Source organism: Salmo trutta, chromosome 33, assembly GCF_901001165.1.
Source record: "Salmo trutta chromosome 33, fSalTru1.1, whole genome shotgun sequence".
NCBI classification, from domain to species: Eukaryota; Metazoa; Chordata; class Actinopteri; order Salmoniformes; family Salmonidae; genus Salmo; species Salmo trutta.
In genome coordinates this window covers 14,989,631-15,008,360 of record NC_042989.1, presented here as the reverse complement: position 1 = coordinate 15,008,360, position 18,730 = coordinate 14,989,631, and the positions used below count along the sequence as shown (strand labels likewise).

The 18,730-nt window shown below is 42.9% G+C and overlaps 1 protein-coding gene across 2 annotated transcripts in view; it reads left to right on the top strand.

Annotated features, from left to right (window-relative positions):
* Nucleotides 1-208: 208 nt before the first annotated feature.
* The window catches only part of ddhd1a (DDHD domain containing 1a), a 41,480-nt gene continuing 22,958 nt past the window's right edge, over nt 209-18,730 (top strand). Inside the window, exons 1-4 of one of the 2 annotated variants that reach the window (XM_029729891.1) lie at nt 209-1,504; nt 3,770-3,949; nt 9,973-10,074; nt 15,534-15,662. In XM_029729891.1, the coding sequence (XP_029585751.1) occupies nt 670-1,504; nt 3,770-3,949; nt 9,973-10,074; nt 15,534-15,662 (1,246 nt within the window). In that variant the 5' untranslated portion in view covers nt 209-669. The remainder of the gene's footprint in view (nt 1,505-3,769; nt 3,950-9,972; nt 10,075-15,533; nt 15,663-18,730) is intronic. The other variant, XM_029729892.1, reaches the window with a different exon arrangement.

Sequence of the window (18,730 nt, the reverse complement as noted above, 5' to 3'; positions counted from 1 at the left end):
GGGAGGGTGTAGTAGAAGTTGGGAATTTATTTGGTTTGGAATTCTATTTCCATGGCAGTACAGTTTTGGGCAGATCATAAGTGATCGTACATTCCAGCACAGTAGGTGCCTGCATGAACTTTAAACGTTTGCGGACCGCCATGATATCGAAGAAGAAGAATGTTTGCGTACATTCTACGTGCGCGTTCACATCTGGGCGTAGGAATCTTGTGATACGTGCGTCAGCTGTCACGGGGAGAGAGAGCTAGTTGACGCACGCGCTTGTGTCTCCATGCAAGCCGGCGAGTTGTTTAGACATGAAATAATCTGCAATTCTACTCGCAGGAAAGAAAGCGGTATCAACTTGTTACAGAACAATATCATACTGGACCAAGCGGATTCTGTGACCGGTTCCAGCAGGAAGGGGGCTGTGTACCGCTGCAGAAGGTGTAGGGTTTAGTTATAAAAGATTTGGTGTAGGTCAGGTGGTTGTGCCGAAGAGAGAATAGCAGGTTTCTCGGATTGAAGCTGGCTAGGGCTCGTTTTATTTCTTGTCAATTAGTAAAATAGCTAGTTTTATCTCGTCAAACACATGACAGATTGCCAGTAGTTGCTTCATAGCAAAACATAGCTAGGCCGGGTCGGCCGGTTAGCTACCGAGCTAATGACAAGATAGCTTGCTCAATAGTTATGTCGAGCAGTTTTACAAATAAAACGTCTTTGCTAAGCAGCTCTCCACAGAGCCCTGAGAATAGGGTCTCATCTGTCGGCAACAACAACAGAGACTGGGACTTGGAGAAAGATGTATTTGTATGCTGCTATGAAGAGCCTATTGGCGAAACAATGCTGGCGGGGATGCACTCGGTTCAGCCAGGTCTGGACAGGCACATGCCTCTGCTGCGAGGCCGCCACCGGGTTCCTCCGAACTGTATGATACTGGGCCTAGAGGAGGCTTACCCCGGCTGTCACAACAACCGGAGTCCTCCCGCAGCCTACCTAGACACCGGTCCTCTGGACTTCAGTGAAAATGACCGGAACGCCACCCCGGTGTTGGAAAGCAGAAAGAGGACTCGGAGCAGTAGTTCAAGGAACCGGTATAATGAGGTTGTCACAGAATTGGGACCCGAAGAAGTGCGGTGGTTTTACAAAGAGGACAAAAAAACGTGGAAGCCTTTCATTGGACACGACTCTTTGAAAATTGAGGTCATGTTCCGTAGATTCTGCGAACTGAACCCTGGAACGACCAAGCGCCAGGGTTCTTTGGGAATGGATGAAGCGTACGAGGAAGATAATGCAAGCGGGGTGGAAGCGACAACTGGGGGGTCGAACGGAGTCGAGCGAGATGGACCAGTGCCGGAGCCGAGAACTAGGGTGAATAGGGACAGGGGTTCGATGGAGAGAACGGACTCCTCAGACGGAAGAGACCTTGATTCAATAAACATCAACGTAGAGGCTGTATGTGTCAGGGGTGGGCTGTATGAGGTGGATGTCAAAGACAGAGAATGCTATCCTGTGTATTGGAATCGTAAGTATCAATAGGAAGCATTCTCTTTCCTCCTTATATACCCAGCATTCCTGTATAGGTATTTTTGCTTGCAAACCAATGTGTGGAAGAGGGTTAAAGTATTTTAGTCGACATCAACCCATGTTGCTAAGTGCTATTCATCTGCCACTGGCAAGCAAACGCATCAGTGCCAGATGTTGAGTGGTGCCCATAATCTCTGGTCTTAATTCCTGCTGCGTATCTCTCCAATGAGAGACTGCATGGACAAATCACTACCAGGTCACTACAGAGATTACCTTGTATACACTCACGAGATCAGAGATGGCATGGTGTCACCATCTCATTCATGCCTACTATGTTATGTTTGTCTACAATATGCTTTAATGTACAAATATAGGCCACATACAGTACCTGTCAAAAGTGATATCCCAAGTACAAATACAGTAAGCACACTAAAGTAAAAAAAATATATACAGTACCATTCAAAAGTCTGACACCTACTCATTCCAGGGTTTTTCTTTATATTTACTATTTTCTACATTGTAGAATAATAGTGAAGACATCAAAACTATGCAATAACACATGGAATCACAAAGTAACCAACAAAGTGTTAAACAAATCAAAATCTATTTATATTTGCGATTATTCAAAGTATCCACCCTTTGCCTTGACAGCTTTGCACACTTGGCATTCCCTCAGCCAGCTTCATGAGGTAGTCACCAGGAATGCTTGTTTCAATTAACAAGCATGCCATGTTAAAAGTTAATTTGTGGAATTTCTTACCTTCTTAATGCGTTTGAGCCAATCGGTTGTGTTGTGACATGGTAGGGGTGGTCCAAATGTGATATTTTTGGTTCCAACTGCTGTGTCTTTGTGAGATGCAGAGTAGGTGAACGGATTATCGCAAATTTAGACCACCCCTACCTTGTCACAACACAACCGATTGGCTCAAACGCATTAAGAAGGAAAGAAATTCCACAAATTAACTTTTAACATGGCACGCTTGTTAATTGAAATGCATTGTCATCAAGGCAAAGGGTAGCTACTTTGAAGAATCTAAAATAACAAATATATTTGGATTTGTTTAACACTTTGTTACTACATTATTCCATATGTGTTATTTCATAGTGTTGATGTCTTCACTATTATTCTACAATGTAGAAAATAGTAAAAATAAAGAAAAACCCTTGAATGAGTAGGTGTGTCAACTTTTGACTGGTACTGTGTAGTCACAATCTGGAATAGGGTCAGAAACATTGCCTTTAAGCAACCTAATGAACCCAAAGTTTATTTGTGCTACCTATCACAAACCCACAAAAGTGGCCTATTATTAGTCTAGCCGCTGTCCCGGGCACTGCCTCCAATGAATGCATCTGGACCGTGCCAACTAATTCATGGAGATTTACAAGAAAGTCAGCCATGGTGGTATAGCTGGTTGCTATAGAGCTCTGGATTACTTGAGCAAGCCAGCGAGATAGCCATGCATCCCTTCAGGGAAAATGAAATATCTCGCTGAGTTCGCCTGAGGCGACACAAAGTGACAGTTGGTTTACTAGGATCTTCCAGCTAGATGTTGTAGTCAGTTTGAGACTCTGACTGTTTGGGCCTGTAATATCACTGTTTGACATGCATTAGGTCTATATCTTCTCACTAGAGTCTGTTTTGTTGAGTAAGACATTTCTAAGGGTCCATTGGTATTTTCATTATCCTACATCTGTACCACATCCAATGATAAATGAAAGCTGAATACAAATGTAGGCTACTGTAAAAGTGATTTCCGTAAGAGCTTTTCTCTGTCGTTGCTGCTCTGTACTATAGATGGTGTGTGTTGGTTAGTACCCATTTTTCAAGGAACAGTCACACCCAATCTCTGTGGCCATTAGATAGAAAAACACACATTACAGAATGAAGTGTTGTGGTCATGCTCTCACCAACGACTACTAATTCTAATCTAATCAGTTCTGTAATCAACTTCGCCTCCCTCCACACTCCACTGAGATTGCCAATGCCTAGCTTTATGGGGTGCCTAATTAGGCCTACCTGTTATTGCAGCCTTCACAAAGCAACTACCTAGATGTATTTGCATTTGGTGTCAGCACCACACACGCGCATAGTTGTTACCTGCTGGCTCATGCTACGTTACCAATTTTTGTCTATTGTCTAGCATTTTGTTCCCCGTCTAGCAAACAATCAAGGGGAACATTGAAAAGAAAAGTGGGGGAAAAAATGGAATGCTTTTTAAATCTCTCGAACTTCCCCCTGCTCCATTCTCTCTCCCACCCTCAGAGCAGGAGAGCATTCCTGTCATGAGGGGCCAGTGGTTCATCGACGGTACCTGGCTTCCATTGGAGGAGGATGAGAGTGACCTCATCGAGGTGGAGCACTTGACCCGTTTCCTTGGTCAGCAAATGCAGGACAGCTTCGACTCTGACTCTGTGGTGGCCAAGACAGTCGACAGCAAAGATGGTGAGAGAACACCAGGGCTTGTGGGAGATATGGTTTAGGCCTAAATAAATCTTTATCAATGTTAGGCTTATATCAAGTATATAATGCATTATTCTAAAGACGGAATACTGGTTGTCTCCAACCCTGGTCCTGGAGAGCTACAGTCTGGGCAAGCTTTTGGTCCAGAGCAGAACTGAAACACTTGATTTCACTAACCACGTCTTGATGATTTATTGATTAGCTGAATCAGCTTGTTCTCCAGGACCAGGGTTGGATAACAGTGCTGTAGCCATGCTCTCTCACAATCTTCATCTGCGAAGTTCTGCCAGGGCAATCACTACTAACCTGACTATAATTCCAGAAAGGTACTTATCTATAGAGAACTTACAGATAATGCAGTGTGGTAGCAGCTGTCAAATGGGGTTCTCTGTAGATGGTGTCTGGGTTAGTTATGGACTCCATTAAAAATAACACCCACCTTTGCCCACCTTATCAGAACTGAAAAGTGTTGTTGGGACTCATAAACCATAACGTATTAGCTATCAGGATCTCCCTGTAGACCAGAAAGGGGAAACATACCAGATTGTCTTTATGAGGATGTTGATTATATCGTGTTAACCCAGAGTGTGTTATAGGTAAAAGTGTATTTCTCATGCAAGGCTCAGACAGCAGTTCGTTTCAGGAATAGCTTGTTGGAGCACTCAGAAAACAAATGACAAATGGAATCTTTCAGTCAGCAATTCCCTCCTGAATGCACAGTCTTCAGCCCTGTGAAATGGCTGCTTCTTCTGTGATGAATGTGAGTGTGTGAATGACTTTCGATACCAGAGGTATTAAATCAGTGTGTCACCAGGAGAGATTGTGTGCATGTGTGTGTGTGAGAGAGAGGGAAAGCAAGGGAGAAGGAAAATGTCACCTTGATGTGTGTGTGTGTGTAAGAGAAAATGCCACCAGTGTTGGTGTGTGTGCTGTATCTGTGTGAGAAATCATCGGACAAATCAATGCTAAGCTTGAAGACAACTTCTATCTCGAACTGAGAACAGGTGTTGCTTTCCTACCAACCAAGGCCAGCGCCATCTTCTCATTGTGTGGCACTCTGAATTGTACCATAACACAGTGTTTGCACAGTGATTAACCTCCCATTGTAAATGATCATGACTTGCTCTGACTCAGTGTTGATCAACATACGTTTAGTCCTTGAATGGGTCCCTGATCTAGCCTCTATTTCAGACCTGTGTTCTGAATGCATCCAACAGTACAGTCTGTTCATTCATACAAGGACAGTCTCGCCCTTCAGGAGCAATAGGGGACTGTATATATAGTCATGAGTAGACTGGCTGGCTACTGGAGGTTGCCTTATTGCCAATGCAATGTTCTCTCAAGCGCCTGCACGGTACTAGCTACGCCACTCAAATTTAATCACCGACATGAACTGGTGGAAAGACAGAGGCGACTCGCTCTCTACTAATCCATGTGAGGACCAAACAATTGATTCCCATTCAAAATCCTATTTTCCCTTAAACCTAACACTAACTGTAATTCTAACCCGACTTGTAAACCTAAAGCCAAATGTCGCCACTTCTCCGAATTTCCCTTGTTTTACTACCCCTCCTCCTCCCTCTTTCTCTCTCTCACTCTCTATCTATCCCTCTTTCTCAAACGTACACAAATATAAACACACACCGAGGACACAAGTCATAATCAGTGTGTTTGAAATGGGATCAGGATTACGGCAACGGCACCCACAACCCAGCCCTTTCCAAATCCCCCTTTGAAAGCACTGCCACATCCCATAATTTCCATTTTGAGTCACCTCTTTGAGAGAATAGAAAACTGTTCTGTTCTAACGCTTCACCACATTTCTTTATGAATTCAAGGATTCACTTCAAAGTTATCTGTTAACACATTCTGCAAAAGTCAAGGAAGTCTTGAAAATGACAGTGAGTCTATTGTACCATATACAGTAGCTTACCGAATCGGATGCTCTGATCAAGGCATAACTTCCGAAACATGTTAGCCTGCCTGGACGAAAGTTAAAAGGTGTGATGAGGTGGTTTCTTTTTTGTACAGAATACAGAGAGTCTGTCTTACTTGCCAGTCTGGCTTGGAAGTTCCTCTCGGAGGAAGAAAGTACAAAGTATCACTATGAGAGTGTTTGTTGTACAAGAAACCGTCATTTGGCAAAAACATTTTTGATACCGTAGGCCAGGCCTGTATGCTCAGTCGCTCGCACACATATCCACAGAGTTGCTCCATGCAGTGTGACTGAAAAGTCCCATTGGGGCTCCATGACCCTCTCACTGTGATTACATCTAAGGAGCAGGGTGTTAATAACAAGAGCCCCCTGATGGCTCCCCTCTCAGGTTTTAGGAGGCCCGAGTAAGCTTTATGTGACGTCTTTTTGACTGGATACATTACCTTTTGTTTGTCAGACCTGTTTAAACATGCACTGGCTGTGTATCACTTAGGGAGGCTGTTTATGGAAGAATCCCTGGTGGATATGTGTGTACTGTGTGTGTGTCTGTGTTGGAGTGGTGGGTGATGGCAACAGAGAGATGCGGGTATGTGAAGGGACTGTGTACTGATGTGAGAATCTATCATACGAATGTGTTTTGAAGGCGTTTGAATCAGTAGAGAGATTTGCATGTGGGCTGGCTAGAGGCTGGGCCAGGGCTCATGACGGTGGGGTGTACTTCAGTCCGTCAGGCTCCTGGAGCGTCACGGCAAGCAAAACCCCCCAGGCACACAGGGTCATATGTCAACAACACACACAGGCCAGAACATCACATAATGTCATGTCACAGCTAGGGCAGGGAACTGCCAGTGACCTCAATACCATATTATTAGGATACTTAGGTACAGATACGATATGTATTGCGATTCTCACAATTCTGTATGTAATGTGATTCGATACTGTGATTTTGTGATTCAATGTTCCAAACATGTTGCTCACCGTATGTCTGCTGTAGAGGGACAAGAGAGAGACATGAGAAAACAAGGTTTGGTCCGTCATTGAAATAAAAGTGCTGAAAAGAAATTGTCACCCTATTTAAAAAGATGGACAACAAGCTATGAAGGAAAAATACTGCAGTTAGTGAATAGGCTGCAGGTACAGCCAACTAGCAAAGTAAATTTTATTGCGATATTGTCAAAGCGATACGATATATTGTCAAAAGTAATATCTCTATGTAACTGTATAGATTGTTTTCCCTCCATCACTAGTCACAGCTCTAGTCTACAACCCAGGACAATCGTCATGGCACGCTGACATTTTACATTTAGCGTACGTATTCGCTAAGCTTTCAATAGCTAGAAGGCCTATCAATCAAAATACATTTTTTTTTTTTTTTTTTTTTTAAATCATAAGAGTTTTAGACACAGTTTAGTAGTGTAATGCATTTTTATGTTTATTTGAAGGCTGAATACCTCAGGCTGTATGTCGCTATGTGGGTGTGTGGGTGGCTGGATACACTTGATGGAGAATAGCATGGATGTGATGTGATTGACCAGATACTATAGCATTCTGTTGTGTTGGTCTTTTCCCTGGCCAATTAAATCCAAAGCTCCCAGCGGAGTAGACGAGCTCTTAACCAATATGACATTTGGAATGTCATTCCATTTGAGAGGTTTATGGTGCTCTCTCTTAAACAGAGAAATCCACACCAATGGACCTTTTTGATTCAAGATGTAGGCCAAAACAAGTTCAGCGCAGGCCATGTCAAAATGTAATCTACTCCATAACACTGCCGTTTTGTCTCCAATTGTCAACATCCAGAAATGTACCGCATTGAAACCCTAAACCCAAGATTAGCCTTTAATCACGGCCACACAAGCCAACTTCAGTTCAGAAAACAAGTCAGATATATTAATGCTGCATTAGTAGTAATTTAAATGATACAGTAATATACTTCATTAAGGACGTCCCCAGACAGTAAGTTGTTAAGCAGGATAAACCTATTTGTTTCCAGCCACTGTTGTTGTGATGTGGTCCCAGACCCTCAGAGGGTGGCGTTTCTCGCTTTCTATATAACAATCTTTCTCTCTTTCTCCCTAACTGTCTCTCTCTTTATTTGTCATTCTCTTCCCCCCCCCCCCTGTCTCTCTTGGTCTCCCTCTTTCTATCGATGTCTTCCCCTCTCCCAGCCTGTCCTGACAACACTTGTACAATCAGCAGGTTTCGCCCAATCCCAGCCCAGCTGAGGAAAGCACTGCTGTCATTTGCAAGTCTGATCTCTTGGTCTTAACCTCCACTCAAATGGTACAATTATAGCCCTATCCGGAATGGAGATCCACATTCATTTGGTAATCGAATGCCTGAAAGGATAGGAGACATCTCAATACCATATCCACACCCATAGTTATTCTGCTTGACTGATTATGATACTATTTACATTCCAATACACCAACGTCATCCTAAAGTCTTATTATTATCCAAATACAACTCCCCCTTGACAACTTCCTTGCGCCTGGGTATTCTTGATGGACCGATCACAGCCTATTTATAGCTGTGAGTAAATGTGAAATATGGAAGCAGTCACAGCACAGCATAATACCTTTATGGCCAGCTGAGCTCCCAGCTCAGGGTTCTTCTGGTTTAATAGGAACACCTTCATGTTGACTAACACACGTTAAACATAAACCCACTTCAATCAGCTAAGGCCATTCCTCCCCTCCAACAGTAAGGTCCACAAACAGAGCTCTGCCACAGGGCAAGGCCTAGGTCATGTTATCTGAGTCAGTGTGACAGTGGTAACTGGTCCTTTGAGGTCAGGGCTCAGACGGATTCCCAATGTCCTTGTCACTGCACTGTCTGACTGCAGCCATAGGCTATGTGATGACATCAAGTCTGACACAATGGTCTAATGGAAGGACATTTCTCTAAATGAAACCATTGTTGCTTGATGGCTGTGAGAGAGAGAGCAAGAATTACTGTATGGCCAGTGTGTGGGAAGGAGTGAGCAGTTGCTTGGACTTTAGGAAATATCTTAGAGGGCAACTTCCTCCTCTCTGTTCTCAGAAATGGTTCTCGCCTCTGTTCTCAGGAATGGATATCCTTCCCTGAAGTTTTTCTGACCCACTAAAATAATTTAGCTCTTTTGTTTTTTAGACTGAAAACATGAGCAAGGGGGAAAAAGCTGTAAGGCAGGCTACTTCTAAGAAACCTCTCTGTAGGCAGCCCACTCACTTTTGGATCGTTGTGAAATCCTCTTAAAATATTACGCTGTTAAGTCTGGCTTTTACTTTGATAGCCCGCCAACATTTTTTCAGGAACATACTTTTAAATTTGATGTTGGAATGTTGTTTTGCAATTTGTACTCAACCTGTTTGACAAAATGAATGACAGCTATCTGGCTGAATGTACTATACCACCATGTATTCCTCTTATCACTCTGAATATGTTATGTCGTATATCACTCTCATCTAGCCTCCATTGACCAACCATTTGTCATGTTTTAAAATGATTTTAAACCAAACTATCTGTTCATTACCAGCACATGATATAGTCCACACTGAGTACCCTAAAGGCAGTAAAACAAGAATAAGGTTCAGGTGCTACCTCAGTCATCTTGGGCATATGTCAAACAGCGCTGCAAATGGGTTTCAATGGTCCCTCTCAGCTCAAGATTGTGTGCAACAGCACATATTGACATGTTAATTAAGCCACCAAAATGAAGAGCCATGTTCATATAGACATAGGGACAGGTTTTATTTGAATGAAGAACTTTGCTTGTCAGTTGAATGAAGCTAATGAAATTTAACAAAATGTATTACTGGTTGGCTATATGCTTCAAACTTTTCCAAATTATTTTTTTAATCACTTTTGAACTTTTACTAATGCACATTTCTGTGACATTTTCTGATGTGAATACTAGTCAACAGCTTCTAGTCAACAGCTGTACTATACACCCACACAAGACCCAGGGTGGCTACCTGATACCAGCGCTGCTTGACAAATGCCCTCCAGTCTAACAGTGATGGCAGTGGGTAGCCCTTTGTGACAAAACACAAGTCATGTCCTTCACTCACTCTCTCTTGGTTGTTAGTTCTCTCCCACCTGCCCCCTTTCTACCTCCCCTTTCTTTTCAAATGGAGTGGATATCAACCGAGTGCTACAACTAAATGTCTCAAGCGCAAGCGCTGCTCAGGTACTGTAACGCCAGCCTTTTTTTATCTCCTACATTATATCTGCTATACTCCCTCTTTCCTCTAGATCTTAGGTCTTGATTGAACTAGATCTTCGCTCACCCCTTTGAGCTCTCCCTAGAACTAAGTCCAGTTAGACAACGTCAACCCGCTCTAGTAGAACTGGATCTAGATTAGACGACGACTCACTCCTTTAGTTTAAACTGGGCCTAGTCATTAGAATGCCTCCCTTCCTGTGTCCCAGAGTATGTCACTATTACTGCTGCTGCTTTCTGGACTTTTGGATGATACCTGCAAGTCTTGCTCCGGTCTGTCTGTTAGTGGTGGTAGAGCTAAGTAAGTGGAGAGTCAGTTAGCTAGTAACATCTTTCCAGGCTCTCTAAATCCAAATAGGAAAACGAAGGATCTGAGCTCAATAAGCTGGTTCTCCAAAAAGCCTCCCCTTCTCCGCCTCCCCTTCCCTCCAGCGGCTTGATCACATCTTAATGAACGTCCCGTATCACCACCACAGCTCTGAAGAGAATGAACAAAGCTCTCGTTTAGAGGCAACAGAGGCACCATTCAGGCCAACATAGCACACTGTGCTCTGCAAGCTGCACTATAAGCTCCAGCATTGCCTCAATGGATGTAATAACGGCTCCTTTATAGCTGGCGATAGGAGTCTATACACTATCTGCAGCACCGTAGGGCAGGGGTTAGCCACTAGATTCAGTGACAATTTTTGTTGGGGGGGGGGGGGGGTGTGGTCGGCAGGCCACAAAATAATTATAATAATTTTGTACACTGCACACCACAACTAAGTCCAAAAAAATAACTATTTCATACCTTGATTACATTGAGACATCATGTCTCTTTTTATTCGTAGGAGTACTAGGGAACAGATTTCCTAAATTAAACACATTTTTAGCTGACTTAATGGCGATTTGTCTTTAGACCAAAAACTAAAATCCCCCCTTTTTATAAAGAGCTTTGGGGGGGCCAAAAAAAGATCACTCGCGGGCCAGTTTTGGCCAACTGTTGCTGACCCCTGCCCTAGAGCCAATCTAATTCAGTACTGGGTTGCACCCTAGTGTCCTAGTATTGAGAGTAGTACTCCCTCTGTGGCTCTCTACATGGTGTGGAACCCTTCAGAGGCTAGGAACATATCTAAGATGTTTGGCAGACCCTAGTTAGGTGTTGCCTGTAATTGTCACACTAATTCTCCCATGCCAATTAAAAGAGACAATACTGCTCTGAGCTAGCATCCTAACAATAACACTGTTTAAACATAACAGTAATTCATTTGAGGAAAGGAGCTTTGCCTTGGTTTAGTGGCATAATTCCCTATCTCAGAAACAAAGCTACAAGAGGCTCTCTCTCGCTCTGTTTCTCTCTCTCTCTGTCTTACCTCTCTCACTCTAGTTCTAGCTCTTGGTCTCTCACACGGTCTCTAAATCTATCTACAACTTTTTCTCCCTCTTCCCTCATCCTCTCTTGCTCTCCGGGGCATAGTTGGAAAGCCTCCCATGTAAACCTCTTAACCTCTCTGTGGCTGACTGTTAGATCCTCTGGTGTGCTTTGATCCAGGCCTCCCCCTCTTCCCCTCACTGGCTTGTCTGCTCTGCCCTGGGCTCCCCTGTAAAACAGGATGCTGTCTCTGAGAAGCTTGTCCATCTCATTTCCCTTCTCATTTGGCAACATGAGCACGTTCCCCATTCCCCACCCAGTCAGCCATGATTTATTTATTCCTATGGCTGGCTAATGGGTAAGACTGAGTACCTGCTGCCTCCTCAAGACATCCCGTTTTACAGTGGACTCAGAGTAGGTGTAAGCTAAGTGGTGAGGTTCTTTCCCTACTGTACTTCTCCGATCATTAGAACAGATCATTCTATCCCTGCTGCCTGCCGCCGCTTCTGTAGAGTACTGTAGTAAGATGATGTACAGTAGTGTGGTATAGTGCTGGTTGTCAATTCCATATAAATTCACCTCCTGATTTGGCTGAATTGAGGTGGAATTGATCCCAACCTTGGTGTGATACTTGTTGTGAAGCATGCTTGTTATCCCAAGTGATTTCCAATGATAAATGAAAACATGCTACTCTAACCCGGTGAAAAGTTCTGCAATACTGACAAATCTTTACCCTCAGGTCTTCCAATGCAATAGATTCTTATGACCATCGACTGGATTGAGTTTTCTTTTTACTTTGTCTAAAGCTGTTTGGTTGAGATTCAGTCCCATCCCTTCTACACATCCCTCTCTTAAGCCCCAATGGGTTACCTCTCCTAAATGAAAACCAATTCCATGCGGTCCGCCATCTATCACAGCTTCTTCTTCATGGGTTAAGTCCTGAGCTCCTGCTTATCATTCCATTAAGCCATTTTGGATCATCAGGACTCTGAGGGGCCCTGAATGGAGACTGATCAACTGGAGCATCTATGACTGCTCCTCAATCCTCACCGCGCTGATGAGATTAGAACAGGGACGTCCTGCTTTACCCCTCCACGTGACTCTCACAAAGACACTGTTCTATTCCCCGCTGGTGGTTCTACAACACTTCTCAGATGCCTCCAATTAGGAGGTGGAAAGGAGGAGAGAAAGAGGGGGAAGGAAGGGAAGAAGGTGATTTGAGGCTTTGATGTCCCCTACTCTGTAGATTGTACTGCATTAGTTAAGAGTTTTCTGAACACCTGCTGAGTGTTTTCAGAGCATTAACAACCTAATGCACCAGCAGTAATCTGGACACGATCTGAGGAAGCGAGCGCTCTGGACAGAGTGTGATACCGGTGTGATGCTCATGCTAAGGGCCCCCCCCCCATGCTAAGTCTCACTCTCACACATGATTAGTCCTGTGCAAGTACAAAGCACTCCAGACTTGCAAAAAAATTACAAATACTATTTTGCCCAAAACATACAGTTCCCGTCAAAAGTTTGGACACACCTACTCATTCAAGGGTTTTTATTTTATTTTACAATGTAGCACATAGTAAAAATATAGTGAAGACATCAAAACTATGAAATAACACATACGGAATCATGTAGTAACCAAAGAAGTGTTAAACAAATCGAAAAATATTTTATATTTGAGATTCTTCAAAGTAGCCACCCTTTGCCTTGATGACAGCTTTGCAAACTTTTGGCATTCTCTCAACCAGCTTCATGAGGAATGCTTTTCCAACAGTCTTGAAGGAGTTCCTGCATATGCTGAGCACTTGTTGGCTGCTTTTCCTTCACTCTGCGGTCCAACTCATCCCAAACCATCTCAGTTGGGTTGAGGTCGGGTGATTGTGGAGGCCAGGTCATCTGATGCAACATTCCTTCACTCTCCTTCTTGGTCAAATAGCCCTTAAGCAGCCTGGAGGTGTGTTGGGTCATTGTCCTGTTGAAAAACAAATGATAGTCCCACTAAGCGCAAACCAGATGGGATGTCGTATTGCTGCAGAATGCTGTGGTAGCCATGCTGGTTAAGTGTGCTTTTAAATTGTAAATAAATCACTGACAGTGTCACCAGCAAAGCACCATCACACCACCTCCTTGCTTCACGGTGGGAACCACACATGTGGAGATCATCCGTTCACCTGCTTTGCGTTTCACAAAGACACGGCGGTTGGAACCAAAAATCTAAAATTTGGACTCATCAGACCAAAGGACAAATTTCCACCGGTCTAATGTCCATTGCTTGAGTTTCTTGGCCCAAGCAAGTCTCTTCTTCTTATTGGTGTCCTTTAGTAGTAGTTTCTTTGCAGTAATTCGACCATGAAGGCTTGAGTCACACAGTCTCCTCTGAACAGTTGATGTTGAGATACTTCAGAGTTTAAGTAGCAGACACATTTATTTGGGCTGAAATCTGAGGTGCAGTTAACTCTAATGAACTTATCCTTTGCAGCAGAGGTAACTCTGGGTCTTTCTTTCCTGTGGCGGTCCTCCTGAGAGCCAGTTTCATCATAGCACTTGATGGTTTTTGGAACTGCACTTTCAAAGTTCTTAATGTTCCAGATTGACTGACCTTCATGTCTTAAAGTAATGATGGATTGCCGTTTCTCTTTGCTTATTTGAGCTGTTCTTGCCATAATATGGACTTGGTCTTTTACCAAATAGGGCTATCTTCTGTATACCACCCCTACCTTGTCACAACACAACTGATTGGCTCAAACACATTTAACTAGGTACTCCTTTTTATTTTAAATGCATTCCAGATGACTACCTCATGAAGCTGGTTGAGAGAATGTCAAGAATGTGCAAAGCTGTCATCAAGGCAAAGGGTGACTACTTTGATTTGTTTAACACTTTTTTGGTTACTACCTGATTTGTTATTTCATATTTTTGATGTCTTTTTTTTTTAAACCTTTTATTTAACTAGGCAAGTCAGTTAAAAATACATCTTATTTTCAATGGCGGCCTAGGAACAGTGGGTTAACTGCCTTGTTCAGGGGCAGAACAACAGATTTTTACCTTGTCAGCTTAGGGAATCGATCTTGCAACCTTTCGGTTACCAGTCCAACGCTCTAACCACTAGGCTACCTGCCGCTACATTGTATTATTCTACAATGTAGGAAATAGTAAAAAGAAAAACCCTTGAATGAGTAGGTGTCCAAACTTTTGATATTTGTTTAACCCTTTAGTGTGTATACTTTACTGTATTTGTACTTGGGACATCACTTTTCAACAGTACAAGTAAAAACAATCGCTGGAGGACGTCTTTAATGTCCACCTCTTCTAGGAATCCTTTTGTCCTGGACATTTTAACACTGTCCTTTTAATCCCTCCTGATTGTCTCTATCCACCCCAGGGTTCGGTCTGGACCAATACCAAAGTTCCCGGACACCTCTTCACGTACTGTACCATACAGTGAATCTGAAGTGGCAATCAAACCTCAATGTGACTGGCTCAACCCAGTCAACCAGTTTTCATTTATCGTTCATGTTTTCACTCTTACTTGCCCTGTTGCTGTTGCCCGCTAAGATTATGAGGCTGAAGTCTAATCTAGTCCTCTGTATGATCTGCACAACCTGAGTGTAGCCCATCCACATTGGTGATTGAGCTTACCATAGAGACCTAATTGGGAATTGTGTGGTACAATATTATTTCACATAATCTACTGTACACATTCAATGACATCCAAGCAATCAATGGGCGGGCAACAGTTGAAATATGCAGACTTTGTGAACCTTTGTGCTTCTTCAATATGTGTTTTTCTGGTTCTCTAGTGACCCTCTGCAGATCAATGCCCTTGTCTGTATTTGATCGAGCACTAGACTACACCAAACTTTCTCCTTGTTGAGTTGTAACATGAGGAATTTGTAATCACAATTTTGATGAGTGTATTTTCTGTCTTTGCCCCTGCATTTGTTCATTGTTCCTCTTGTCATTTTTCTGCTTGCTCTCACATCTCATTCCCCCCTTTCCTTGCTTTCTAATTTTTCCATCCCTCCATTTTTCCCCTTCCTCCCTTTCCTACTTCTCCATCCCTCTTCTTCCTCTGCAGCTGTCCACAGTTTGAAATTGAGTCGGACCCACGTGGACTGGCACAGTGTGGACGAGGTCTACCTCTACAGCGATGCCACCACCTCCAAGATCGCCCGCACTGTCACCCAGAAACTGGGCTTCTCCAAAGGTTAGAGGTCACTGACTGCCCACTCTTCTGTTGAACCCTTCCTCCCCTTCCCCACCCCAATATCAAGTCAAGTGAAGATGAAGAGGTGGATCTGGCATGAGTTCTCAATCTCCTCTGACACACAAACCCACTACCGCTGGAAATCTCCTTAAGGCTGTGCCGGCCAGCCAGCAAGCAGCTAATCCTATTTGCCTATTGTGTAGAGCAGGTGTTCTCAAAGTTGGGTCAGCGGACCCCTGAGGGTACTGTAGGGGTCCGCGGCCAGATCAAAAATGAAAGGGACAAGGGATCCGTGGAAAATGTTTAGAGGGTGTAATATAATAAAATATTATTCTACAATGTATGTTTTTAACCCTGGGCAACATGGGCCTGGGAGGCTAACGGATATTGGTATCCACAGTACCCTGCCAGGGTACAACTCAATACTTTCCCTATTCCCCCTATTTATATACACAATCGGTCAAAAGTTTTAGGACACCCCCATTGTTCCAGTTTTTATAGAACTTTAAGCAATTCAAGTCCAGTGAATAACCTGAAATGGTACAAAGGTAAGCGGTAAACTGCAAGGGGTAAAAAAAGTTTCAGTTACCAAAAACTGAAAAATTATGTACAATTCAGAGTAAATAAAAGCCTTTTTCAGGGAACAAGCAATGGGTTAACAACTTACAGCTGTTCTGCAGCAATGAATTAAATTAAGCCTTGAAAGTTGATGCTAACAATTCCTGCAGGTGTCCCAATTTATGTTCATTACTTACAAAACCCTCTGTCTGTATAAAATCAGTGTTGGAACAGACTGTTAATACTCCCTCTTAAGCATTATTTTGACAGTATTGTACTGCAGGAAGCAGTATATTGCTATCATAAAAAAGGAAGTAAGGAAGGAAGACAGACAGATAATTATAACCCTTAAAAGTGTGGGTCTTTCCTTTAGATAAATTGCAAAGAAGCCAAGGTGTCATTGAGCACAATTTCCTAGACCATCAAAAGGCACTTGAAAACTGGAGGAAACTCTGACCGGAAGAGGTCTGGCAGACCCAAAACCACAACAGAATCAGAAGACAAGTTTCTGAGAGTCAACAGCTTGCGTGATAGGTGGCTCACAGGACAACCGCTTCAAGCACTGCTTAACACTGGTCGAAGTTACAACTGTGAAGAGAAGACTTCAAGCTGCAGGTTTGACAGGTCGAGTGGCAGTAAGAAAGCCATTGCTAAGATGGCAAAATAAGAAAAAGAGGCTTGACTGGGCCATGAAGCACCACCAGGGGACTACTGAAGACTGGAATTTGAAATCTTCAGTTCATCACGGAGGGTTTTTGTACGCCGTTGAGTAGGCGAAAGGAGGGTTCCTCAGTGTGTTAAACCAACTGTCAAACATGGAGGAGGAAGCGTGATGGTCTTTTGCTGGACCCAGAGTCGGCGACTTGAACAGAGTAAGTGGCACCATGAACCAAAACGGCTTCCACAGAATTTTGCAGCGCCATGCAATACCCTCTGGTGTACGCCAAGTTGGTCAGGGGTTCATCCTACTGCAAGAAATAACCCAAAACATAGCCTGGAGGTATGTCAGAACTACCTAAGATGAAAATAACAAGACGGTAGGCTTCAAATCATGGAATGGCCAGCACAGTCTCCAGACTTAAACCCCATCGAGCTGGTTTGGGATGCACTGGGCGGAAGGGTGAAAGCAAAGCAACCTACAAGGGCACACGTTTTGTGGTAACATCTTCAACAGTGTTGGGAAGAACTTTCTAAACAATATTTGATTTCCATTGTAAAAAGAATGCTATGAGTGTGTTTGGCTGTTATGCCTGCAAAAGGTGGCTACTTTGAGTCAAAAGTAGATTTACATTTTGTTAAACAGAACAATTCCATTTATGTTTTGTCTCCAATTGTTTATTTGTTCTATGCTTTAATTTTAAAGTACATTAAACTGTGTGAATTTCAAAAAAAACTGGAAAAATGTAGGCATTCTAAAACTTTTGACCGATAGATAGATAGATATATATATATTAATTACACATTATATATATATACATACATACATACATACATACATACATACATACATACATACATACATACATACATACATACATACATACATACATACATACATACACACACACACACACACACACACACACACACACACACACACACTACTGTTTGGGGTCACTTAGAAATGTCCTTGTTTTCCATGAAATGAGTTGCAAAGTTAATCGTAAACATAGTCAAGATGTTGACAAGGTTATAAATGATGTTTTTTAATTGAAAAAGTCATTGTGTCCTTCAAATTTTGCTTTCGTCAAAGAATCCTCCATTTGCAGCAGTTACAGCCTTGCAGACCTTTGGCATTCTAGTTGTCAAAGTAATCTGAAGAGATTTCACCCCATGCTTCCAGTACGGGGAAAAAAATTTAATAATGTATGAAATGAATTGAAATGTATGCATTCACTACTGTAAGTCGCTCTGGATAAGAGCGTCTGCTAAATGTAAAAAATGTGAAGCACCTCCCGCAAGTTGGATTGGCTTGATGGGCCCTTCTTACGTACCATACAGTCAAGCTGCTCTCACAACAGCTCAATAGGGTTGAGATCCGGTGACTGCTGGCCACTCCATTATAGACAGAATACCAGCAGACTGCTTCTTCCCTAAATAGTTATTGCATAGTTTGGAGCTGTGCTTTGGGTCATTGTCCTGTTGTAGGAGGAAATTTCTCAAAATAGACACTAATGTACTTGTCCTCTTGCTCAGTTGTGCACCGGGGCCTCCCACTCTTTCTATTCTGGTTAGAGCCAGTTTGCTTTTTTCTGTGAAGGGAGTAGTACACAGCATTGTACGAGCTCTTCAGTTTCTTGGCAATTTCTCGCATGGAATAGCCTTAATTTCTCAGAACAAGAATAGACTGACGAGTTTCAGAAGAAAGTTCTTTGTTTCTGGCCATTTTGAGCCTGTAATCGAACCCACAAATGCTGATGCTCCAGATACTCAACTAGTCTAAAGGCCAGTTTTATTGCTTCTTTAATCGGAACAATGGTTTTCAGCTATGCTAACATAATTGCAAAAGG